Source organism: Varanus komodoensis, unplaced genomic scaffold, assembly GCF_004798865.1.
Source record: "Varanus komodoensis strain SLA01 unplaced genomic scaffold, ASM479886v1 scaffold9, whole genome shotgun sequence".
In the NCBI taxonomy this organism is placed as follows: Eukaryota; Metazoa; Chordata; class Lepidosauria; order Squamata; family Varanidae; genus Varanus; species Varanus komodoensis.
The window spans coordinates 2964932-2992553 of record NW_025336598.1 but is presented as its reverse complement, the minus strand read 5'-3'; the positions used below and the strand labels follow the sequence as shown (position 1 = coordinate 2992553).

The following is a 27622-nucleotide window of genomic DNA, read 5'->3' as shown; positions in this document are numbered from 1 at the left end:
AAGAAGTTCTGCATGGTCTCATGCCAAATCTTCTGCCACTGTTGTGGCAAGGGAGGCGGATTTGCCTCAATTGACTCTGTCAGGGCAAGGCTCAATGCAACTATGGCATGGGCATACCTGGGCAGGGCAGCAGCACTAATCACCTTCACTTAACAGCTCCAGGTTAAACCCAGGACAACAGTGTAGCAGGTGCAGCGACCCTTGAGGCCCATGGCAGTGACGGTCATGGTTGTTCCATTTGCCATATGGATGTAGCCACTACAGCTCACCTACTGGCCCCAGAACAATTTGGTCTGGAAGCAGCTGGTGCTCCCATATTCCGTTCAGGTGAACCTTAACGGGTGGATCTGCTAACACAATCTAGCAAAGGGAGTTGCCTTCGTATTGAAGGAACTGGACCTGACCCTGACTACAGATGTGTCACACATGGGCTGAGGAGCACACTGTGCCAGCACCACAACCCATGGACTCTGGATGGATCAAGACTGGAGGAGGCATATAAACTATTTAAAGATCCTTGTGGACTGGAAGGCAATGATCATATTTCACCTCTGCCTCAAAGACAAGCATGTTTTGGTGACCATGGAAAACACTATGAGGATGTTCTACCTGAGCAGGCAAGGCAGCATGCAATCCACATCCTATACTCACCTCACTTAGTAGCTCTGGGTCTAGTGCCTCAGGAGAGGCATTAGCATTGTAGCCATTCACATGGCTGGGACCCACAATGTCATGGCGGATGCCCTGAGCAGGAAGACAGATGGGACCCACAAATAGGAGCTACACCCAAAAGTCCTGTCACCTCTCTTCTAAACCTGGGGTACCCATTGGTGGACGTCTTCACCAAAAGCATACTTTTTGCACCTGAGTTTGGGTCAGCCAGGGCTCAGTTCTCTGCTGGAAAGGGATCCTGTTCTGCCTTTACCTGCTGTTCTTCTTCGTGGTCTCTGTGCATCATACATAATGGGTACTGTGCCTGCGCAGTGCCTGTTGTCAGCCAGAATACTCAAGCTGCAACGGTTTTTGGCGGGAGCTCCGCACCCCTCTCCCTTGGTGCTATATAAGGCAGAGCACCCGCCATTTTCCTCAGTCTTCTTTCGACCGCCGATCGCATTGCCTCGAGCCATTACCTTGTCTTCTCGTACTTACTTGTTTGTTCTAGAATCGTTCTTACCCGTTGAATCCAACTTCTTTTTCCTTATTTCCCGGTTAACACTTTCCTCTTTACCTTTATTTTTATTTATATATATATATATATATATATATATATATATAGAGAGAGAGAGAGAGAGAGAGAGAGAGAGAGAGAGAGAGAGTTAGTATTTCCACTCTTTTTCTCTTACCTTTACTATCCTTCTTCTGACCTTCTCGATGGCTCAGCATGCGGTGTTTCGAAAGTGTTCGAAATGCAGGGCTAAAATGTCCCCAGTGGACCCACACGAGCTCTGCCTCTTCTGCTTGTGAGAGGGGCATCGCACCAACAAGTGTGGGCACTGCCAGGCCTTCACTAAACAGGCCAGAAAGAACCGAAAGAATAGGCTGAGAAAGATCCTTTGGGATCAGGCCTTACTAGCCTCTGATGAGCTCGCCGCTCAGCCTGTGCTGGCCGACCCTTCCAAGGGTGCGCCCTTCCTCCCCTCGCCCACCATCTGGGGGAGTTGCTTCCGAGGAGACCTCTCACTTCTCCCATTCCTTGCTCAAACAAAAGGAGAAGTGGAAGCATTCTGACCACGGGGATCCGTCGATTCCGAAGAAGGCCAAAAAAGATAAGTCGAGCAAGGCCAGCAGGAAGCATAGGCCTGCTCCGGAATCACGGAGAGATTTGGATTCGACCGCCCTGTCGGTCCAGACAGTACCATCGGTCCTGATGCCCTCAGCACCGACACCGAGAGAGCTGATGCAAGTCACACCGCCAGGATCCCCACAGAGGGTTGAACCTGCGGTTCCAACCATATCACATCCACCCAAACCAGTCGTTCATGGGTCGATGTCGGATGGAGAGATCCGTGACTCACCCTCAAGATCTTTGCCTTGCCATCTACCGGCTCGTTCCCAAACTCCGATGCTGTCCTCTTCCGAGGCTCCCAGGAGGACCACGGTGGTCGAATCCCACCAGCATCGCCGTTCATCGGGACAATCCGCTAGATCATGGGTCCCGATGCCTTATGAAGGGCTGGAGGCTTCGCAACCTCAATATAGGGGACCACCCCCATATGGCTACTACATGCCAAGGGAATACGGTCATCGATCCTGTCAGACAAGGGCTGAAGCTCCTTCTACTTTGGCGCCAACAACTTCTAGCTATCCTCCTTCTCCAGCTCAATCTTCTTCCAGTCCTCCATACCCATACGACTCAGACTCTGAGGACTCGGACGACTGTTCTACGTCCCCTGCGGCAGTCATATCCAGCCAGGGACCTGGGTCACCCGAAGAGTCCTATGCTACCTTCGGTGAACTTATGGGACACTTTACTAGAGCTTTGGAGATTGAGGTTGAGCATCAGCCCAACGTTAACAAGGACAACTTTTATGATACTGTCCGCAACGAGTAATCTTTCACAATTACCATCCTGTTGATTACAACCCTATGGGAGGCTATGGAGGATACATGGACCTCTCCTGATCAACCTCAGTCGACATCTTGAAGATACGAGTCCATGTACAAAGTCAAGGAACAAGATATTCCCTTCCTTCTTAAACATCTGAAGCCCAACTGTATCGTGGTCGAGTCCTCTCAGGGGCAAGACAACAGAGAGCACACGGCCCCTAGGGAAAAGGAAGGAAGGAAAATCGACCTTATGGCGAGACGCATTTATGCGACTATGGGACTGGGCTTGAGAATCTCCAACTACAAGGCGACGATGGCGAGGTATCAGTATTTTCTGATGCAGCGGCTGGATTCGATCACCCTGTCCATCCCAGGGCAACAACATGATCTAGCCCGAGTCTTCATAAGAGAGGCGATGCAACTCACGATCCAACAGCTCACGACAGCCCGCCATCATGTTGACAGCGATTCCCGCACTCTAGTTGGATCTGTCGCTCTCTGAAGGCGTGGACTCTGGTTACGCTCGTGCAACTTTCCAGAGAAGACCAAGAGATGGATCGAGGGGATGCCATTCAATGGATCGGGCATCTTCCACGATAGGACGGACCACAAGCTCGAGCATATTTATAATGCTTGGGCCACCACCAGGAAGATGGAGATCCCAGGCTCGAGCTGTCCTAAGTGGCATCAATCTCGATACCCAAGATACCAACCTTACCACTGTTTCCAGCCACGCCAACAATTCCCCCAGCGGCAACAACAAAATCGCACGCAACCGGCTGCCCAATATCAACAGGGCCACCGCCGCCAACCTGTTGATAAGAGGCAACGTTGACGGGCTCTGCGAACCAATCCTCTCTCTCCTACACCCCTCCCCCTCCCTATGGGGGCTGGCTGCCAAGCCGACTCCCTCTTTGGGAGACCATCACATCTGACAAATGGGTCCTTTCCATAATTGAATTTGGATATAGAATCGAGTTCGACATCATTCCCCCTTCGGGTCCGGTGCTATACACCACCTCATCGGAAATTCTTAGAGAAGAAGTATTCCAGCTACTTCATATGGGAGCAATCCGCCAACTCTCCCATTCCGATGGACCCTGCGGTTTCTACTCTAGATATTTAACGGTACCAAAGAGGGATGATGGCTTATGACCCATATTTGATCTAAGGGGCGTCAATGCCTTTATTACGACTAAGAAATTCCGTATACAAAATATCCTTCCCCTGCTAGAGAGAGAAGATTGGTTCGCATCCATTGATCTGAAGGATGCCTATTTCCATATAGGTATCCATCTGTTTTATAGGAGGTTTCTCCGATTTACAGTTGGTTATGACATTTTTGAATATAATGTCCTCCCATTTGGACTTACCACAGCCCCCAGGGTATTTACAAAGTGCATGGCTCCAATATGTGCTCACCTTCGTCAACAAGGTGTCCAAATTTGCCCATATTTAGACGATTGGTTCATCGTTTCCCCATCTCGGGACCGACTTGTTGCAGACGTTCACCTTACGTGCACTCTCCTGGAGGACTTGGGGCTCGTTTTTAATACCAAGAAATCCTGTCTCATTCCTTCACAGGTCATTGAGTTCATCAGAGCGCAACTCAATTCGGTCTGAGCACAAGCATTTTTACCATGGACACGAATGACAGACTTTGTTCAGTAGCCGGTCAGGTGCAGAAAGGCGGGCAAGGTCGAGCATTGCTTATTCAAAAACTTCTGGACCATATGGCATCAACTATTGTAGTGGTTCTGAATGCCAGACTATGAATGCGACCCCTCCAGCTGTGGTTCAATGCAGTGTTCCAGCCCCTCTGCAACTCCCCAAGGCGACGTCTCCTTCCTCCCGCTGAAGTTCGGCAGACTCTGACATGGTGGATGAACCCCGACAATCTCACCGTCGGCGTTTCGTTTCACCAGCGACAACCCTCCATTTCACTCCATACCAATGCATCTCTCATGGGTTGGGGAGCACACTGTTCCAACCTACAGAAACAGGGCATCTGGCAAGCACACGAGAGGTCCAATCACATCAACTTTCTCGAGTTGCTAGCAGTTTTCAAGGCACTACGATCTTTCGAACCCACATTACAGAATCGATCGATACAAGTGGCCTCCGACAACACAGTTACCGTTTTTTATCTGAACAAACAGGGTGGTACAAAGTTGGTACCGTTGGCCCATCTATCCATTCAGATTTGGGACTGGTGTATCCCCAGAGGGATTTCGCTCACAGCAATCCATCTAGCAGGAGTACACAACCAAGAAGCAGATACCTTGAGCAGAAAGATATCGTCAACCCACGAGTGGGAATTGGACAACCAAATTTGCAAAGACTTGTTTACCTGGTGGGGTACCCCGACTTTAGACCTATTTGCGACAGCTTCGAATTTGAACTGCAAGACATATTGCTCCAGGGCAGGTAAGGATCCGAACTCACTAGGGGATGCCCTGATGGTGAGTTGGTCGGATTCATTCCTGGACGCCTTTCCACCGATTCCGCTGATCACCTGCACCCTGGAGAAGGCTGCCTGGGACGGAGCAAGGGTCATTCTCATTACACCATGGTGGCCCCGTCAACCCTGGTTCTCGACCGCTCTCAGGCTGTCAAGACATACGTTCTTCCATCTGCCACACATCCCTCACCTAATTACGCAGGGGAGGGGGATGATTCTTCATCCCGACCTCAACACCCTCAATCTTACCATGTGGCTCCTGCAATAACTACCTCTACCGACCCTCACAGACTTCGACAAGACACCTTGGTTCTGATGCCAGAGCACCAGTCGGTACTGGAGGACCTCACTTGACTCTCCTCTGATGCTGCAACATCTCTACGGGAGATCGAGTTCATCCTACAGTCTGCCCTTGGACCATCCACTCATCGGTCGTATGAGGTGAAGTGGAAATGTTTCACCACATTTGCAGAAGCGAACCGTTTTAATCCAGAATTGGCTTCTATTGATAACATCTCTCTTTCTTGCTTTCTTTGCACCAGTCGGGACTTAAACCTACCTCTATCAAGGTCTACATCGCAGCTATATTCCATTTCCGCGGCCCTCTGTCGGGCTCATCCATGTTTTCTCACGCGCTCATCCGGTGCTTAAGGGACTACAGAATCTCCATCCTCCAATCCGACCATCGGTACCAACTTGGAGTCTATCAGTAGTTCTCCATGCACTCACCAAAGCTTCTTTCGAACTCCTCGCAATGACGGATTTAAGATTGCTATCTTGAATAGTAGCCTTCTTGGTTGCCAGAACCTCAGCGAGGAGGGCAAGCGAACTTTCCGCCCTCCATGTGGATCCACCATACCTTAACTTCCACAAGGAGAAGGTAGTTCTGCACACAGATCCGGCGTTTCTCCCTAAGGTGGCCACAGCATTTCACGTTAACCAGGACATTGTGCTTCCAGCATTCTTCCCGTTCCCGTCCACCCCAATAGAGAAATCTCTCCATTCCCTTGATGTGTGTTGGTGCCTTGCTTTCTATCGGTCACGCACAGAGAGTTTTAGGAAAACTAAATGCTTATTTGTCAAATACTCCGAACCTGACAAGGGTGCACCCTTCTCTGTCCAGAGACTATCGAAATGGATAGTACAGACTATTGAGCTGGCTTACCAGCTGGCCAAGATAGATCTTCCCGTTGCCCCTAGGGGTCATTCTACCAGAGCCATGGTGGTCTCATCGGCTTTCTCATTGGGAGTTCCACTGCTGGACATTTGTAAAGCTGCTACATGGACAACTCCCTGTACCTTTACCAGACACTACAGACTGGATGTCCGAGCCAGACAAGATTACTCCTTTGGACGAGCCATCCTTTCATCCATCCTCCACTGACGACACCGACCCACCTCCGGTGAGTGAAGCTTGCTAATCACCCATTATGTGTGATGCACAGAGACCACAAAGAAGAAAGCCAGGTTGCTTACCTGTGACTGTCGTTCTTTGAGTGGTCATCTGTGCAGTCACACAAACCGCCCTCCGGCCCCACTTTATGTCGAGGGACGGGATGGTAGTCTCTTCTATCGACTCCTCTGTTAAATGGCAGGCTCTGCTAGGGGGCAATCTGCCAGTTTCCAGAGACTGAGGAAAATGGCGGGCGCTCCACCTTATATAGCACCGAGGGGAAAGGGTGCAGAGTTCCCACCAAAAACCATTGCAGCTTGAGTATTCTGGCCGACAACAGGCACTGCGTAGGCGCAGTACCCATTATGTGAGACTGCACAGATGACCACTCAAAGAACGACAGTTACAGTTAAGCAACCTGACTTTCCTGCTGATCATCAGAGGGCTGGTGAAGATCTGGAGGAAAGGCACCTCCTGCATGCTCATCACACCATGGTGGCCCCAACAGGAATGGTTTGCTGACCTCCCCTGCCTGTCCAACCGTAATTTGATTCAACTTCCTTGGAGAGCAAACATCATGTCTCAGACTGAGGGATGATCCTGCACCTGGACATCAGGACCATGCACCTAACCTCATGGAGGAGCAGCTGGTAGACCAGGACCTCCCTATCTGTCCCGTGATACAGGCCACTTTGGATGCAGCCCTGCAACCAAACAGGGGAAGCCTTTGATCTACATTAGGCATCCATCCATCAGACCTCAGCTTCCTCAGTGCACTGCACTCCAGAAGCCTGCAACCGTTCTCCATTAAACATAGAATAGCAAGTCAGAAGGGGCCTCCCAGGCCATCTAGTTTGATCCCCAGCTCCAGCTGGCTCGGCTCATGTAATACCCAACATATGGTTGTCCACTCTTTCCTTGAACACCTTCTTTGATGGGGACCCCATCAGTATGAATATTAAGAATTAGTATGCTGATACTTATTTATTACTTATTTATTATTTATTACTTACTTATTACGCTAAGTATCAGCTTTAAGGTATATGTGGCAGTGGTCTCATCATTCCATGGGATAATCAACAATTTTTTCTTACTATCCTTGCATCGGCTGTCCTGTTGATTCATGGAAAGTCTGCATAATCTGGTTCTACCCCCTTGTTCCTTCAGCACTTCCATATTGAGATACCAATGTGTCTTTCAGAGGTAACTAAAGTCATGCTGTGAGGCATAAAATCCAAATGGTAGCCATCCTATGATAACATGGGTGAAAGTATAATTATAAATAGTTGTGCTGCCCTTTAGATATTGCCAGATCTAAGATGGGATGCATAATTCTGTGTATTGGTAGGGCCAGGCTTAGACTTACATAGGAACCTGTACTGTGTGTGTGTGTGGTCCTTGGGCCTGATTCTCGGTAAATCTTTGTGTGGGCCATGTTCCCTCACATGACTGAATGTCCTCCATGTAGCAAATTAGCAAGTCAGGAAGATAACTAAGCTAAAAGTCTTCTCCGCATCTAGATCGTTTTTTGTGGTTGCTGTGCAGGCCTACATATCAGTTCTGCACCTTCTTGGAATGCAGCTTTTTATTATAGAGGGAGCTATTTGTATGGAAAAATGCACCTTAATCCTTTGGGTTTTTTAAAAAATTGCTTCTTCAGAGAGAAGTGTCAAATGGACAAAATTCTAATAACTTAGATTTAAACCCAGATTAAGCTCCAGAATCATGGTCATTTTTAAGCAGACCTGTAGGAAGAAATGTAGTTTTGCTCTTTTCACAACTACTAGCTAACCTGGGGCTATGTACAGGTCTAAAATACGCTTAGAAGATTCTTTTTTTCCCAAATCCAATTTTAAAAAGTTTACTCACCGCAGACAGGGCATGGCCCTGGCACTGAAGTTTCACTTCCTTGTGCCCATTTTGTTATTACTGACCTAAATAGTCAAAGAAAGAAAGATCTTTCTTGTTTATGACTCTGGGCTTGTGAATCATAAAATCCACACCAATGTCACTTCCTCCTCAGCCTTAACAAGGAAGCTGGTGGTTGCTGGCAAGATGTCTTTGGAGGTGGACAGCCTGATGAGCAGGCATGGAGTCAGGCTAAGGTCACTGAGTTAATGTGGGTGGAATTCCATTTCCCCAGCACTCTATGGTTTTTGTAGTCCCTTAGAGGGGTTGGTGGAGTTCTTTTGTTTACAGTGTGTACAGATTTTAGAATGAACAAAGGTCTTTTTTTAAACAGGGACTTAAAAATAGTAGTAGCCATGGACTGAAATATATCTGTGTATTTGATATGTAATGTGAAATGGTAAGGTAAATGCTTAAGTTGTCAATTTGAGGTGCCATTCTCCTGCTTAAGCAAGGGGGACAAGACCAGTCCAAAAAGTAGAGTCCCAAACAGCGGTTAGGATCAAAACTGGAAAGCAGCTTAACAGAGAATGTGATCTGATACCAGAGTTGTGAATAGCCAAGGGGAGAAATGCAGAGTAAAGAACAAAGTAAAACTTGCTAACAGGGGGCTAAAACCAGAGATGCAGGCAGCAGGGTGGATGTAAACATAAATCAGCAAGGAAAATGGTAAGTTAAAATCATTGCTTTAAATCAGTCTTCCAGTGAACGGTTTTCATATATTTCTTAAACAATGGTGCAGATCTGATCACTTAACCACGTTCATTTACAGCTAACCAAGTAGAATATTATACTATTTCATCATTGCAAGCCGACTCTGCACCTCTTTGAGGGTTGTCTGACCTCAGACAATCTCTGCAGCCAGAGGTTGTGCTACACAAGCCAGGGACTAGTGGGCAGCATGAGAAAATTATGTCTGTGGGCACTCACTGCAATGCAGTGCAATTTACCCCATAAGTAAATTAAGCCACCAGGAGCTGCTTTGTCATGTGAACCATGCCTCTGTCTCATTGTGTGCATTTCACATGCTTTTCTTTTTTTTCTATTGAAGCAATCTTAGATAGGCTCCTTCTTATCACCAGCACTTACAACAGTTTGAGGTTAACAACAAAGTCTCCTCAGAAATCAGTTCACTGAGTTCATTGTTCCTAGTGGGTATAGGATTGCAGCCTTAGTATAGGAGTACAGTAAGATGCACACTGGACATTTTTTTTTCTCTTTCTTCTCCAGTGTTGCTCCTTCTTGTTTTACTCTCACAAAAACAAAGTAGCAAACAAACGTGAAATGCTGATAGGTTTGATAAAGCAGGGTTTGATCGTTACTGGGCAGGGGAAAAAATCTGATTTAAAAATCTGATTTTTGTTAAACATCAAGTTTTACCAGCTTTCCTATATGGCCTTTTAGTCTTAACTAACTTAACTAGCTCAAAGCCACTACCTCGCAAACACAGAACAACACTCCCATGTGCATTCCAGCTGGAAAACCTGGAGATCCAGAAGTTTGAAGAATTCGATCAGCAGACTTTTCACTCCTTCTTCCATGTCATTGAGGAAAAGATTAAACAGGATCGGCTCCAGGACAGAGCCCTGGGGGACGCCACTTGTCACTGGCCGCCATCCTGAAGATTCCCCTCATAATTTGGCATGTTTAAGTTTGGCATGTTTATAATGAAATTTAATTACCAATGAAAGGTAAAGGTTTCCCCTTGACGTTACGTCCAGTTATGCCTGACTCTAGGGGGCGGTGCTCATCTCCGTTTCCTAGCCAAGGGAGCCAGCGTTTGTCCACAGAAAGTCTCGGTGGTCATGTGGCCTGTATGACTAAACACCGAAGTGCATGGAATGCTGTTACCTGCCCACCGAAGTGGTACCTTTTTATCTACTTGCATTTGCATGCTTTCAAACTGCAAGGTTGGCAGGAGCTGGGACGGAGCAACGGGAACTCACTCCGTTGTGTAGATTTGAACCGGCAACCTTTTGATCAACCAGCCAAGCAGCACAGAGGTTTAAACCACTGCGCCACCTGCAGTCCCTAATTACCACTATGTAATTTTAAAGTGAGAAAGATATTTAGTATTTTGATTATATATTTTTAAAAGAGAAAGTTTGTTGTTTTTGATCCATTTGGAGAGATTACACAGCAGATCATACCTGCATTGTTCCAGCAGTTTATATAGCAGGACAGAAGGGTGTTGTAACTGGATCTTCCAGAGCTATGCCCAGAGCCAGTTGCAAACAGTCCAGCTCTCCAGGCTCCATGTGCCTGAGGAATCCCCTCCCTTTGAGGAGGCTTTTATTAGTGCCAAATCATTTGTTAGATATACATGACCCCATCCAAAGAACCTTAAACACTTTTTAATTCCACTGAGTTCAGTTAGAAGGATTTAAGTACATATATAACTGAAATTCAGCGGGCTGAACTTTCAAGGGATTGTGGCCTTGAATGTTCCAACATGTTTACATATATACATGAACATGTTACCCTTGCCACTGATGAAGATTTGAAGATTCTTACCAAAATATTAAAAGTTTTTATGATCCTTGTTCCTATGAATAATTAACACCAAATAATGCCAACTTTAGGCTTCCCTCTTTTTTGTCACTTTTTGTTACCTTTTTCATCTGCTCCTTTTTTGGGGACACACCAAATGGCTAAAAATCAGCATCTATTTTTTCTGGGGACAAAATATTTTGAGATACCTACAGGCACAAACCAGCAAAAGTGATTGTTGTCCCTTTGCTTTCAACAGGAGAGTGAAGTTTAATTCCCTCCCATTTGAAATCATTGAATTCTAAAAATGTTTTATTTAGGCTAAATCATGGCCATACTGTTTAACATTCAATCGACTGTAATGGTAGACTGTTTTAATGGTGTAAAGCAGGCCAGTGTAACAGTAGGCACCAAAAGCAACTTTCTGAGGGTTTTTGCTTTCTCTTACTTTCTGGAATCAGTGGGACAAGTTAGTCGTGACTAACATAAACCCCATTGATTTCAGTGGGTCTAAGTCTGGATAAAATTCTGTGTCAGTAGAGATATGCTTGATAGCATAGTAAGCAGTGCCTTCTGACATTTTAGAATGGAAAAGGTAAATTACTATGATTTTCAGTATCAGGTGGCAGGACTTCTGTGTCTTTTTCTGTTTCAAGAGTGGCAAAGCCAGCATAATTTTTGCAAAAATATAATGCAACTTAAATAGCCACAGTGTTCTATCCTGGGCCCAATGCTCTTCAACATTTTTATTAATGTTTTGGCTGAGGAAATACAGGGAACAATTATCAAATTTGCAGAGACCTAAAAGTGGGCGAGATAGCAAATTCCCTGGAAGACAGAAAGAAGATTCAAGGATATCTTAATAGATTAGACTGCTGGGCTGATAACAACAGAATGAAATTCAGGAGGAACAAATGCCAAGTCCTGCACCTAGGGAAAAGAAACCAAATGCATCATTACAAGATGGGGAATACTTGCCTCAACAATACTACAAATGAGAAAGCTCTTGGAATTGTCATAGATCACAAGATAAATATGAGCCAACAATGCAATGTAGCTGCAAAAAAAGCAAATGCTATATTAGGCTGTATTAATAGAAGTATCACTTCCAGATCATGTGAAGTACTAGATCCCCTATACTCAGCACTATTCAGATCTCCTCTGGAGTACTGTGTCCAGTTCTGGGCACCACATTTTAAAAAGATGCAGAAAAGCAGGTTCAGAAGTGGGTAACAAGGATGATCCAGGGACTAGAAACAAAGCTCTCTGTTGAGAGACTGAAAGAACTGGGCATGCTCAGCCTTGAGAAAACTGAGGGGGGTTATTGCAGCACTGTACAGGTACTTAAAAGGCTTTCACAAAGGGGAAGGACAGGATCTCTTCTCGATCATCTGAATGTGCAGGACATGGAATAGTGGACTTAAGTTACAAGAAACCAGATTCCGACTAGATATCAGGAAATGTTTCCTTACTGTTAGAGTAGCACAATAATGGAGCCAATTACCTAGGGAGGTTGTGGGCTCTCCCACATTAGAGCCATTCAGGTTGCAATTAGACAACCATCTGAGAGGGATGGTGTAACTTGGTGTGCTGCACTAATACGGGGTTGGACCCTGTAACTTTATGGTCCCTTTCAACTCTACTGTTCTATGATTCTCCAGTGTCCTATATTATACCCTAAACGAGGAAGATTGCATGAAACTGTTTTGTCGTACAACAGATTAATGTCATCCTTCTGGAATTTGTGCTATTTTTGCTTATTCCACTACTTAATTAGAACCAGAAGATAAGATACTTGGGGTTGATTGGCACATTTTGCATCTGTAACATGATTATTTTTATATTTGAGATACCAAAAGATGTTTAAAAATAATTCAGTTCAACTCTACTATTCTGTGATCTTGCAAGTTTGCATAATGCCTACTGTTTCCCAAATTCATGCTTTCTTGGCATACTATTTTAATATTTTTAGGTGTAGTGGTTAAGAGCATGCGACTGGGACTCAGGCGATCTGGGTTCGAGTCCCCGCTCAGCCATGGAGCCAACTGGGTGACTTTGGGCCAGTCACAGACTCTCAGCCCAACCTACCTCACAGGGTTGTTGTTGTGGGGATAAGATGGAGGAGGAGAAATGATGTAAGCTGCCTTGAGCCCTTTGTAGGAAAAAGGCAGGCTATAAATTGAAAAATAAATAAATAAATAAATAAAATAAAATAAAATAAAACCACTGACAAGGACTTCATGTTTCTACTTGCAACTTGAGAACAATCATGATATGGAATGTCCTGAAAGTATTTTTGTTTGGTCTCAGGGTAACAATTATGGGCAAAATGTTTAAACTTTAGCTTGGCCAGCAAGAGCCAGTTGAAATTGTTTCATGGGTCACTTCTTACCTAAAGGCTACCAGTTGCCCACCAGGGCTAATAAAGGTTTGTTGGACCTGCCACATTCTAAAGTTAGTTTTTCTTTTTCTTTTTTTTTTTCTTTGTTCTCCAGACAACTTTGTCCAGAGACCTTCAAGACAATCAACAGACACAATCCATCACAACCCACCAACCATTGAACTATTGCACCGTTCTAGATCACCCATCAATTCCAATCACAGACCTTCACCAGAGCCTGAGCAGCGGTCATTGAAATCCCCACTGGAGAATACTATTCGTCGCCTCTCACCAGCTGATAGGCTTTTGGGGACAAGACACCACCAGGAGAACAATCACCAAGAGACTTACCCCCTCTCAGTGTCTCCGATTGAGAATAACCACTGCCCAACCCCTTCTGAAGTACATCAGAAGCCTTCCAGTCCTCGCCAAGAAAACACCAGGGTGATTCAGCTTATGCCCAGCCCCATCATGCACCCCTTGATACTGAATGCCAGGCACTCTGTTGATTTCAAAGCCTCGAGGTTGTCTGAAGATGGACTGCACAGAGAGGTAAAGCCCATCAACTTGTCCCACCGTGAAGAGTTAGCATACATGAACCACATCATGGTCTCTGTCTCCCCTCCAGAAGAGCATACAATGCCCATTGGAAGAATAGCAGGTTAGTATGATACGGTCCAGACTGTGTATGTTTCTTTGGAACCAGATACTTTTCCAAGCAAAAGTGTTAATGCTACAGAGTAGGATTTTACATTTTGTTTGTTTATGATTTGCCAAATTCATTTGAAGACACCACAAATATGCAGGTTGAAAGTAAGCCAGCATTACAGAAGTGATTAGTTAAGTTGATATAGAACATGACTTGGAATCAGTAGAGACAATGCAGCATATTTAGAAGTGGCCCTATTACGACTACAGTGTGCAGCTGTGCAGGATAGCATTAAGTATGGTGTCACCAGTGGGATGTGGCAGTGGGGACACCTGCACAGAACACTTTTTTGGCAGCAGAGTGGTGCTTCCAAGTAGAGGGTTCCTGGTGCTACCAGTTAACAGATATTGTGCAGCCATTCCATCTTTTCTTTCTTAACAGAACTTATGTGAAGAGAATAAAGACAGAACAAGTGGTGGGAAAGCTCAGGAGGGTTACAAATGGAAAGCAATGTTGTCTGGACTGCCTGTAAACATCTGTGAACGACCAGAAAAGGCACTCTGTATCCATGTTAATTTAGATGATCTGCCTCAGTATGCTTTTGGCATACTTCATTTAAGAGCATCTGATGGCTGCATGCAGGTTGCCTGTGGGTGCTGTAAGAGATGCCTTGACTCTGCAAAGGGCAGAATTAAGCATTTTGGGAAAAATGGGTTTTCTAACTATCACGGCTCTCCTGCCACAATTCCACTGCTTTATACAATATTGAGTGCTTTTCGGAAGTGTTCTGACATCATGGCAAAGTATATTTCCCCACACTTGTGCATTTCCATATTCTGTAAAATGGAGTAGAAGCCAGGAAATGCCTCTTGCCATGATATTTATTTATTTTATTAAAACATTTCTATGCCGCCCCTTGCCGAAGCCTCGGGGCAGCTCACAGCATAGCATAGACAGCATAGATATGGCATAGACAGAACTAGATGTACAAGTGAAGGAGCTAACATGGCTACCATTTTCAACAGGCCATTCTGTGTTTATAATAATGTGCATCTTCTCCACTCATGTTGTGATCTGTCTGGAGGAGAGACCGAAGAGGATGGATCAAAATCAGTCACAATAATCTGGCAGCACCTTTCCTATAGATGTAGCTGCACGTGTGAGCACTGAAGGTAATATAGAAGCACAATGCTCACATGAAAGTGCCCATTCTTCGTCATGGTCTCTGTGCATCACACTTCATGGGTGCTTTGCCTGTGCATTGCCTGCAGCCGGGAAGAATTCAAAGCTTTAACAGATTTTGGCTGGAACTCTGCACCCCTCCCCTGCTGTAATATAAAGGGCGGAGTACCCGCCATTTTCCCCAGTCTTCTTTCGACTGCCGATCGCTTTACCTCGAGCCGTTCGTTACTCTCTTTTCTATTGCATATTACCTTGTTGTTTGCTGATTCCTGTTGATCTTTCTTGTTAAAATCCTTTCCAAGTTCAAATCCCTATCTTCCTTGTTAGGCAGTTCTTTCTCTTCCCCCGTTCCCTTTCCCCCACAAAAGTTTTATATTTCATATCTTTACTATTTTATTTAATTCCTATATCTTCCATTCACTATTCTCGATGGCTCAGCATGCAGCTTTTCGAAAGTGCTCGAAATGTGGGGCCAAAATGTCTCCTACAAACCCACACGAGCTATGCCTTCTCTGTCTCGGAGAAGAACATTGGACTGACAAATGCGAACATTGTCAGTCATTCACCAAACAGGCCCGCAAGAATCAGGAAAATCGGCTGAGGAAGTTTCTTTGGGATCAGGCCCTCATTGCCTCCAATGAGCTTGCCGCCCAGGCCTCTTCCACAGGCCCACCCATGGTGTCCTCCTCTCGTCCACCATCAGAGGGGGCCGCTTCCAAGGAGACCACTCGCTCCTCCCATTCCTCCTTCCAGAAACAAAAGGAGAAACGGAAGCACACTGGGCCGGAGGTTCCGTCAGCTTTGAAAAAGTCTAAGAAGACTGAAGCCGACAAAGCCGAACACAAGCAGTGTAAGCTTCCCAGGAGCCTCACAGGGACTCGGGCTCGACTGCCTCATCGGTCCCGATGGCCGCTTCAGTCCTGACCCCTTCAGGTCTGACTGCCCGGGCCGTCATGCAGGTTACACCACCTGGATCCCCTCAAAGGATCTCATTGTTGGCTCCTTTGACTTTGGATCGCTCTGAGGTGGCTCTCCACAGATCAATGTCTGATGGCGAGATACAAGATTCACCTCCCCATTCTCAACTGGGTCATCCGCCGGCTTGCTCACCTACTCTGATGCCATCGTCACCACAATCTTTCCACAGGAGTCCCATTTCGCCAGCCTCTACACCAGTGCCTCCCTTACAGGATGGGGAGCGCATTGTGCCAACCTCCGTACTCAAGGCACTTGGCAGGGTCACGAAAAGTCCAGGCACATCAATTACCTAGAGGTTCTAGCGGTTTTCAAAGCTCTCCGGTCCTTCGAATTGACCCTTCGGGACCGAGTGGTTCAAATAGCCTCAGACAATGTCGTGACTGTATTTTATGTCAACAAGCAGGGCGGCACGAAATCGGTACCATTAGCTCATCTTGCCCCATGAATATGGAACTGGTGTATCCCCAGGAGGATTACCCCACTAGCAGTTCATCTCACCGGTGTAGACAACGAAGAGGCAGATGCCCTCAGCAGGCAGATGTCCACAACTCACGAGTGGGAGTTGGACCAACAGATTTGCAACATTTTCCAATGCTGGGGCACCCTGACCATAGATCTGTTTGCTACAGTGGCCAATTCAATGTGCATAGACTACTCCTCCCAGGCAGGCATCAGCTCAAATTCACTGGAAGATGCTGTGATGGTGAGCTGGGTGAACACGTTTTTCTACGCGTTTCCTCCAGTTCCGCTAATCATGAAAACCCTGGCCAAAATTGTTCAAGACAAAGCCCAGGGAATTCTTATAACGCCATGGTGGCCACACCAACCTTGGTTTCCGACCATTCTCAATCTCTCCCAGCAAACCTTCTTTCGTCTCCCACAAGTTTCTCATCTTATTATGCAGAAAAACGGGGCGATTCGTCATCCAGACCTCGACTCTCTCAATCTCACCGCTTGGCTCATTTGTTGATTGTCGCTTCCTCCTCTGTCTCGGTACTGACAACTTCATTGAACCCGACGACTCCAGTACAATCCTCGGTACTGACATAATCTTTGGTATTGATGGAACCTTCTGGTCCTGTATCGGATTTGAACCTCCATCACCTAGACATTCAATTTATTATTATTATTATTATTATTATTATTATTATTATTATTATTATAACATTTCTATGCTGCCCCTTGCCGAAACCTCGGGGCGGCTTACAACACGATAAAATACATTGAAATACAATAGCACATAATAAATTACCATTAAATACAAAAATACAAAAAATACATTGATTTACAAATATAAGATTAAAATTATCAGTATAAATTAAGTAAATAAAAATATAGGAGGAGAAAGAGAAGGAAGAAGAGGTTGCCCTGGCCAGATCATATGTTTTAACAATTAAAATGATGTTTAAATAAAAAGGTCTTTACCTGGCGCCGAAAAACCAGTAATGACGGTGCCAGGCGGACCTCTTTGGGGAGTGAATTCCATAGGTTGGGTGCCACCACAGAGAAAGCCCTCCTCCGAGTACTTACTCTCCTAATTTCTTTCATGGAGGGTTCCCAGAGAAGGGACTCTCCCGCAGATCTCAAAGGGTGGTCGGGCATATACGGACGTAAGCGCTCGTTCAGGTAGCCAGGACCCAAGCCGTTTAGGGCTTTATAGGTCATAATCAACACCTTGAATTGGGCCCGGGCTTCAATGGGAAGCCAGTGAAGCTGACGGAGGACTGGAGTCATGTGAGCATAACGCCCCGTCCCCGTCAGCAACCTGGCAGCTCTATTTTGCACCAATTGAAGTGTTCGGACTGTCTTCAGGGGAAGCCCCACGTAAAGCGCGTTACAGAAGTCTAGGCGGGAAGTCACCAGTGCGTGTGTCACCGTCGCCAGGCAGTCGTACTCCAGGTAGGGGCGCAGCTGATTAATCAGCCGAAGCTGAAGGAAGGCGTTCCTCGCCACCGCTGTCACCTGAGCTTCCAAAGAAAGCTCCGGGTCGAGGAGTACTCCTAAGCTGCGGACCTTATCCCTAAGAGGGAGTGTTGCACCATTCAGGACCAGGTCAAATCCACCCTCTCCGAAACCCGATCCGCCAACCAACAGGACCTCCGTCTTGTCTGGGTTGAGTTTCAGTTTATTGGCCCTCATCCATTCCCTTACCTCGGCCAAGCACCGGTTCAGCACAGCCACTGCCTCACCTGGATTGGTGGAAAACGAGAGGTAGAGCTGGGTATCATCAGCGTATTGATGATTCCACAGCCCACACCTCCTGATGACCTCTCCCAGCGGTTTCATATAGATGTTAAATAGCAGAGGGGATAAAATGGAGCCCTGTGGTACCCCATGGCATAGCTGCCATGACGTAGAGACATGGTCCCCCAGCACTACCTTCTGGAATTGACCGTTGAGATAGGAGCAGAACCACTGCAGAGCAGTGCCTCCAACCCCCAATCCCGCAAGTCTATCCCGAAGGATACCATGGTCGATGGTATCGAAAGCCGCCGAGAGGTCCAGAAGAACCAACAGGGATGTACTCCCCCTGTCCTTCTCCCTGCACAGGTCATCGTACAGGGCGACCAAGGCAGATTCAGTACTGTACCCGGGTCTGAAGCCAGACTGAAAAGGATCCAGATAATCAGTTTCATCCAAGAGTGCTTGGAGTTGTCCCGCCACCACTCGCTCCAACACCTTGCCCAGAAACGGGATGTTGGCCACAGGTCTATAGTTAGTGGCCATCTCTGGATCCAGTGACGCTTTCTTCGGGACCGGTCGTATTACCGCCTCCTTTAAAGGGGCAGGCACTCGACCCTCCCTCAGAGAAGCATTAACCACTTCCATGATCCAGGTCCCAATCCCGTGCTTGGAGTTATTTATTAACCAAGACGGGCAAGGATCCAATAGGCAAGTGGTGGGACGTACTCGTCCAAGCACCTTGTCCACATCATCGGGCTGCAATAATTGAAATTCCTCCAATAATTTTGGACCGGACGGTAGCATTGGTGACTCCTCAGAGACCTCCGATTCATTAGTGGAGTCCAGCTCGTGACGAATCTGAGCGATTTTCTCCCTGAAATGCCTGGCAAAGTCGTCACAGCAGGCCTTTGAGGATGGCATCGGATCTTCCTTAGGACCCGGGCGAACCAGGCCTTGCACCACTCGAAAAAGCTCCGCCGGACGGCATTGTGAGGAGGCAATGGAAGCGGAAAAAAACTTCTTTTTCGCCGCCTTCACCGCCACAGCATAGGCCCGATAGTGGGCTCTCAGGTGTGTTCGGTCAGATTCATTCCGTGATTTCCTCCACCTACGCTCTAGCCGTCTCCCAACTCGCTTCATTGCCCGCAATTCAGGTGTATACCAAGGGGAAGAGCGGACTCTGCCCGGTGGGAGAGGACGCTTGGGAGCGATCGTGTCCACAGCCCTGGTCATCTCTCCGTTCCACAGTTCGACCAGAGCCTCGACAGGAGCACCAGTCTTGTCAGCCGGAAACTCCCCCAGGGCCTTCAGGAATCCATCTGGATCCATCCGGCTCCTGGGGCGGGCCCATACAATCGGGTCTGCACTCTTATAGAGGGAGAGGCCGCTCTCAAGCACAAACCTCACCAGGAGGTGATCTGACCATGACAGGGGAGTCAAACATAAGTTCCTCACCCTCAGGTCATCCTCTTCCTGCCCCATCGTGAATACCAGGTCCAGAGTGTGTCCACGTTCATGGGTCGGGCCAATGACATGTTGAGACAGGCCCATGGCCGTCATAGAGGCCATGAAGTCCTGAGCCGCCCCGGTCAGTCCAGACTCGGCATGGAGATTGAAGTCCCCCAGGACCAACATCCTGGGGGTCCTCAACACCAGGTCCGAGACGGTCTCTGTCAGCTCAGATAGGGAGACTGCTGGGCAGAAAGGTGCACGGTACACCAATAGAATCCCCAGTCTGTCTCGTTCGCCCAACACCAAGTAGAGGCACTCCAGCCCTGGTCTCAAAGGGACCAGAAGACCCGTGATAGAGATGGAGGCTCTATAAACCAACGCGACTCCCCCTCCCCTCCTTCTGGGCGTGAACAGTGTTGAACCAGATACCCGGGCGGGCACAATTGGGAGAGGGCAACATCCCCTCCCTCTCCCGCCCAGGTCTCCGTTATGCAAGCCAGGTCGGCCCCCTCATCCACAATCAAGTCATGGATGAGGGAAGATTTATTATTGACCGACCTGGCATTGAGCAGCAGTACCGTCTCCAATCTGCTCTACAGCTGATGATGCACTGCTTCTACAAAGCTAAATGGAAGCGTTTTACCACCTTTGCAGTGGGCAACCAATTTCTGCCACATTCAGCTTCAGTTGACAATATTTTACTCTTTCTACTGCACTTACACCAGCACGGACTAAAACCTACTTCTATTAAGGTGTACGTCGCTGCGATTTCTCACTTTTGTGGTCTTATATCCAGCTCCTCTGTCTTCTCACATGTTCTCGTCTGTCATTTCCTGAAAGGATTACAAAATCTCCAACCTCCAGTTTGTTCAGTGGTACCAACTTGGAGTCTTCTCCCCATTGTGTTGCAAGCTCTTACCAAAGCTCCCTTCGAACTTCTAGCTACCACTGACTTACGCTTGCTGTCCTGGAAAACCAATTTTCTTGTTGCCATCACTTCAGCTAGGAGGGCGAGTGAACTGTGTGCTCTTCGTGTTGACCCTTCTTACCTCAACTTTCATAAGGAGAAGGTAGTTCTCTGGACTGATCCTACATTCCTTCCTAAGGTTGCTACACCCTTTCACGTTAATCAGGACATTGTTCTGCCAGCCTTCTTCCCTTCGCCCACAACACTGATAGAAAAATCTCTCCATTCTCTCGATGTAAGGCGCTGCCTGGCTTTCTGTCAGTCCCGTACGGAGAACTTCAGAAAGACCAAACGCCTTTTCATTAAATACTTGGAACATGATAAGGGCGCTGCTGTCTCCACCCAAATGACTCTCCAGATGGATCGTCCAAACCATCGAACTGACATACCAGTAGTCTATGCTAGAACTCCCTGTCATACCCAAGTGTTATTCTACCAGAGCTGTGGCAGCTTCTTCGACTTTTTCTGCTGGCATTCCATTGCCTGACATCTGCAAGGTGGCAACTTGGACAACCCCTTGCTCATTCACCAGACATTATAGACCTGATGTCCGTACCGGACAGGACTGCTCCTTCGGTCGTGCTGTCCTTTCTTCAATTCTTCACTGACAACAACGTCCTGCCTCCGGGTTGGTAAACTTACTAGTCACCCATAATGTGTGATGCACAGAGACCACGACGAAGAAAGGCAGGTTGCTTACCTGTAACTGTTGTTCTACGAGTGGCCATCTGTGCATTCACACAACCCACCCACCGGCCCCACTCGGTGTTGGTGATTGGGTTTATGAAGGTTTTTTCCTTCTACACAACCACTGAATGTTTTGTACTCATTTTATTAGTATGTTCCTTTCTTTAATTAGTTTCACTGGTGGCGTCTTACACTTACTGCTTATCCACCAGGAGGCAATTGGACGGTCTACATGAGACTGGGGAAAATGGCGTGCGCTCTGCCCTTTATATTACACCGGGGGGAGGGGTGCAGAGTTCCCGCCAAAATCCATTAAAGCTTTGAATTCTTCCCAGCTGCAGGCACTGCACAGGCGCAGCGCCCATAATGTGTGAATGTACAGATGAGCACTCAAAAAACGACAGTTACAGTAAGCAACCTGCATTTTCCATCTATCTAGCAACATTTCCTGTTTTCAAATTTGTCAGAAATCAACATCATGATTTTCTAGTTCAATAGCTATATTCTGAATTTCAGCTCCTCTGGAGTTGGTTCCTTTCAGAATGCATAGGTTACACTTGGATTTGGCCTTAATCTGCAGGAGAATATGTCACAGTTAGGTATCATTACTGGAGGTTTTTTCTGGCAGAAAATAGGGATGGTTCTCCATGTCAGTGGCTAATATGTGAGCACAGTGGGAATGCTTGGATCTGCTAGAGGGCTTAGACTAGGCTGCATTCAGTAAAAAGTGTCCTGTGAGAAGTGGTGTCTCCGGGTGAGATCTCTTTGAGTGGCTGCTGTGGTTTGCACAGTAATGCTTACTACAGGAATTCCAGCGACTGCTCAAAGAATAAAACACAGCCCCTGTAAGTTCACCAGTCTGTCCCACCGTCCCCAGCAGTGTTTCTGTGAGGGCCACCAGCAAGTGTGAATTGTCCCTCAAAGTGGATTCAGGCCTATAAATCATTTAAATGTGATTTGTTTCTTCAGACCTAACCTTGTTTGAAACAGTGTTGTATTGGGCTGAGGAGCACCACAGTTTTGGCATGCCTCAGTTTTGACTGCTGTGCTGATAACATTGGTTCAGTGCATGAGGAAACAACCATTTTATCAGCAGTTTATCACCAGCACTGATCAATGGGAAGCCTACATTGGTTTGAGTGGCCTTTTGCATTCAGTGCAAAACTGGCTGTTTTATATGCAGCTGCTAAGTGCTGCTAAGTCCTGTGGGTGATTAACTGCAATGGGGGCTCACTGTCCCACCCACCATGCATGCTCCATGTTCTGTTAATAGGAGGGTGTCAAGAATAATTTTCTGGTTCATTTATTTTTGAAATTTTTGAAGCAGTTGTGTGATGACACAACAAGCCATTGCAATCCAGCTGCCTGTCGACACTGCAAAAATGGCACCCTTGGGCATCCAGCATGGCACAGCAGCCCCCACCAGTGACTTAATCCATGGTCACTGAGTCAAGACCATTGCTCTGTCCCAACTGGAATTATCATATGGGTTGGCAGTGGCTCTCCCTGGGACTCAGGAGGATTGAAGCTAAATACAAGACTTTAAGAACAAGTAAACCTCCCCTCCCCCACCTCTCTGCTGTACCAAATGGAATATATTCTAGATAACCACTTGCATCATACTTGGGTCCAACAGCAGGCAGAAAATACATCCACCTTCAGTTTTGACAGGTATTCCCATTTTAACAGGTTCACGACCTTAATACTGAAGTATTTATGCACCTATTTAGGTTAGCATCGTCCTCCCAACCATCCCCAAACTTAACTTCTGGTGGCACAAAAACAAGATTTCAGGGGCTAAAATATTTGCAATAAACCACCAGGACCAAAGGAGGAAGAGGGGGAAGGAAAGAGGATGTAGCTGTGTGGTGTAAACAGCCACTCCTGTGCAGGGAAAGAGTCAGCACTGTGAGCTTGCCTTCTTAAATGATCGTTTAACTTTCTTAGGCCTTTTTTGGGATCCAGCCAATCATTGATATTTCTCCGAAGGGTACCCTTTTGCATGCTAAATTAAAACAACACTACTCAAGGGAAATTGAAAAGGGAATTCTAGTATTTCCTGTGACGTGGGGTCATTTCCTTGATAAGCCAAGGGCGGGAGGGGGGATGCAAGATGGTTTAAATTCATACAGCAAGATAAGTTTCATCCCTCCAAATCTGGTTATTCTAGATTCTAAAGGAGATATTATTTGCTAAGAATTTTGTTCAGCTGAGCAACCAGCAGGGAACCTTGCCTTGCCTTCCTTATATTAAGAAAAAGTTCTGCCTGGTATACAAACATGCAGTTACAGCTGGTCTAGATCACAGTATAATAAGACCAAGAAAAGACCCTCTTACTGTAGGAAATTTCCATGCACTCTTTAAAATCAGTTATTCTGACAGATACAGCCATAGTTTGGCATTTATAGGAGCCAGGCTAGATGAGATGTTGGACTTATGTGATCTAATGATTGCATCTCCAGCTCTTTTTTCATTTGCTTTACATGAAGGGGTGGGGTGGGATTGGAGCCAGAGCCGGAGCTGGGCCATGGTACCAGGGGAGTAGAGCTAACCCCTTTTCTCAGTTTTCATCTTTCTCTTGCTCTCTCTCTCTCACACACACTAACATAAGGTAGTGTTGGGAGGCCCATTCAGACTGGGGTGGTATCATGGGGGAAAAGTAGCCTCACCTTCAGCAATGAAGCTTCTGTTCTCCCATGTTGCTCATACCTGTGTTGCATTGGTTCCACTGATTTGGGGTGGGGGGGGGGATTTGAGCACACCCTTGGCTTTGTCATTGCAGTCAATCTATTAAAGTACTTAACTCTGGCTAGATTATGATTAATCATGAGTATAACACTGAATATTTAGAGAGAAGCATATCAAGAAATAAAATAATTCTATTTCAGATTATCCTGGAGTTGTAGAGGGCAAGTGCATTTGTTGAAGGACAAGAAGAGAAGAACATTGTACTTGACATCTAGACAGGAAATAGCTGTTTGCTGAAGGAAACTTCTCCTTGTTTGCTGCTTTTGGTGCCAGGGTCCCAAGCAAGATTTGAATGACTTGGCTTGTGCCAGTTGTAGTCAAACAGTAAAGAAGAGGGCAGCCCTCCCTTCTGCGCTATCTTTAGTCTATGGTGCGTCATGGTTCCAGTTCCCATGCTCTCCAGTTCCTAGAATCTTTTGCAAGGCTTTCTACACTGTTCCTTTCCATCATTCCAGTTTCAACTTGGATTCCATAATAACTACAATATTAATAATGATATTATATGCCGATTCATATAATTATCATGCATTATTACATGATAATAAGAATTGTCATTATGATGATTATAATTATCATGATAACCCCACTGCCCACCTGCTTCAGAAGCCACTCCCTGCTACTCTTTCTCCCCACCTGCCAACCACCTGCAAACTTAACTCAGCCCAGTTGCTAGTGACAGTGGTGCCAGGTCACTGGAGATGAGAGAAAGAAAGAAAGAGAGTGGGGGGGGGGGGAGCAGCCAAGCCACAGTGTACCAGCTGCACCGCACTTGGCTGAGGCAGGACCTCTGATGCCAGAGCCTTCAAACAGAGTGCGCTGCCGGGGGTGGCATCCTTGGGCAGTGGCCAAAGGGCAGCTCCAGTTTGACACCCATTTGGAGATTGTTTGGGACAGGTTCCTTGGTTGGTGGTGGTTCAGGTGGCTATTGGGATCACAGCTGTGAGTTAAGTAAAATAATTTTAGTGGTGTGACTGGATCCGGAGTGGGGGCTAGGGGGTGCAGCCATCAAGGTAGTGAAGGGGAGGGAGAGATACAGTGCTAGGGGAAGAACATGCCTGCATAGGAGAAGAGAGGTTAGAAATGGTACATCTGTTCACTTGTCTGGTTCTTTCCCAGGCAAAAGGATCTTGGCACCCATATCAGTCAGCCTTTGGGCCTGCTGGTGCTGCCATTAAATGCCAGGTCGGTTTAAAATAAAACCTCTCTTATTCATCATATGATTATTGATGAGGGGGACAACCTGGCCTGTATAATCTGAGAGGGAGACATGGGTGGGGTTCCTCTCCCCCAGCTGTGCCCATCTGGGTACTTGGTGCAGCACTAACATCACCTGGAGGGCTGGGGGTGTGGGTGGGCATAGTCTGTAGGAATGCACTTTCCCTTGTCAGGCTTCTAGTCCAGTTAGGGGCTGGTTTTCAGTGTGTGCACCTTGGGCTGGGCTCTGTCAATACAGATTAGGGATTCAGCTGGTGTACCAACCACCCTGCTGCCCAGCACATCCATGCCGAGGCTGCTTTATCAGAGGCTGCTCTGTTCTCATGTTCTGTTCTGCTCTCATGGCCACCATGAGAACCATGGGGCTGTCTCAGGATGTCACTAGTCCAACACATGAAATGGACACACTCTTGACCTGATTTTCTTGATGGGTCAGGAAGATGGTGGTTCAGATGTGGATGGGTTAACACTAACCCCATTGTCATGGTCTGACCACTTTCCAATAAGGTTTAGACTTTTGGACCCATTTCCCCTCTGCAAGGGTGGGGGACTTATTAGGATGGTCTGTCCCTAGAGACTGATTGCAGTTGCATCAGAGGAAGGCCCCAGATACTAATAGCAACATCCAGGTGTGATGGGGTGAGAAATGTCGTCAACTACCGCAGTGCCCGGCCATACAGGAATTTGTAGATTAAAACCAGCACCTTGAACTGGGCTCAGAAGTTGCAAATCCAAGCAGGCCTGAATTGGTGTTACATGTTCAGTCTTTCTGGTCCTAGTCAGGCTTCCTCATTTCACATAATAGTCTTTAAGAGCAGCCCCAAATACAGTGCATTGCAGTAATCTATGTTAGAGTTTATGAGAGAGTGGATTACTGAAATCTGACTATCCCTGTCTAGATAGGAGCATCACTGGTAGAAGCACTCCATGCCACTGAGACCACCTAAGTCTCAAGGAGGACTTTCAAGCTATGTAGATCCAGTATAGAGGTGAACAACCTCCATTGCTCAAAGGAACCAACTACCAGCAGTACTTCAGTCCAGAGCTTCAGTTTTTGGCCTGCATCCAATCCATTGCTGCAAACAGGCATGGATTTAGCATGTTTACAGCCTCACCTGATGGGGGTGAAAAAGAGAAGTAGAACTGTGTATCATCAGCATACTGATGACAGTAAACTCCAAGAAAACCAGCCCTTGAGGGATCCTATACTGGAGAACTCACAGAATCAATCAGTGTTCCCCATGTACCACCTTCTGGGGCTCACCATCCAAGTACCAGTGGTTCTAAAGTAGTATTACTGCAAAGCAGTACCCTGCATTCCCAACACATAAAGTCAAATCAGGAGGATATAATGGCTAATGGTATCAAAAGCCACTAAAACATCCAGGAGTATCAACACTCCCCCTGTCTGTACTGACATGGGAACCAAAGCTGTCTCCTGGCCAAAATCTGGTCTGAACCCTGACTGAAATGGAACCAGATGATCATTCTTATTTTAAAAAAGGGAGTGGAATTGGTTGACCACTACATGCTCAAAGACTTTGCCCAGGAAAAGATACATAGAAATGTAGAAAACAGAGCGAGTCTGAAGGGCCCTCCCGGGCCATCTAGTCTGACCTCCGGCACCAGCCGGCTCCGCTCACGACATGCCCACCATGTGGACGTCCAGCCTATCCTTGAACACCCTCACCGATGGGGCCTCAACCACATTCTGTGGAAGCCCATTCCACACCCTCAGGGTCCTGACTGTCAGGAAGTGCTTCCTGGCATCCAAACGGAGCCTTGGCTCCCTGAGCTTTGCTCCGTTGGAGCGTGTCCTGCCTTCCTCTGCAGGGGAGAACAGGTCTCTACCCATCTCCATGTGACATCCCCTCACATACCTGTATGTTGCCAACAGATCCCTTCTGAGTCTCCTCTTCTCCAGGCTGAAGAGACCCAGTTTGTTTGTTTGTTTGTTTGTTTGTTTGTTTGTTTGTTTGTTAAAACATTTCTATGCCGCCCCATTCGCCGAAGCCTTGGGGCGGCTCACAACATAAATAATACGGCATCCCCTGCAAACTGGCCACAAACCTTGTGGCCCTACTCTGCACTGACTCCAACCTGGCTATATGCTTTCTGTAATGAGGGGCCCAAAACTGAACACAATACTCCAGTTGTGGGTGCACCAGAGACGTATAGAGTGGTAGTAATACCTCTCTCGATCTAGAAGCCACACTTCTGGCTATGCAACCAAGGGTGGCGTTTGCCCTCTTGACCACCACATCACACTGCTGACTCATGTTTAGCCTGCAGTCAACCAGTATCCCGAGGTCCCTTTCACAAGTGCTGCTCTCCAGCCACTTATCACCTAACCTGTACTTATGACACCTATTCCTATGCCC

The 27622-nt window shown here is 46.8% G+C and overlaps 1 protein-coding gene across 3 annotated transcripts in view; it reads left to right on the top strand.

Annotated features, from left to right (window-relative positions):
- ETV6 (ETS variant transcription factor 6) overlaps positions 1-27622 on the top strand; it is a 235762-nt gene that overhangs the window by 193559 nt on the left and 14581 nt on the right. For all 3 annotated transcript variants that reach the window (XM_044417951.1, XM_044417950.1, XM_044417952.1), the window contains one exon: positions 13295-13840. In XM_044417951.1, the coding sequence (XP_044273886.1) occupies positions 13295-13840 (546 nt within the window). The remainder of the gene's footprint in view (positions 1-13294; positions 13841-27622) is intronic.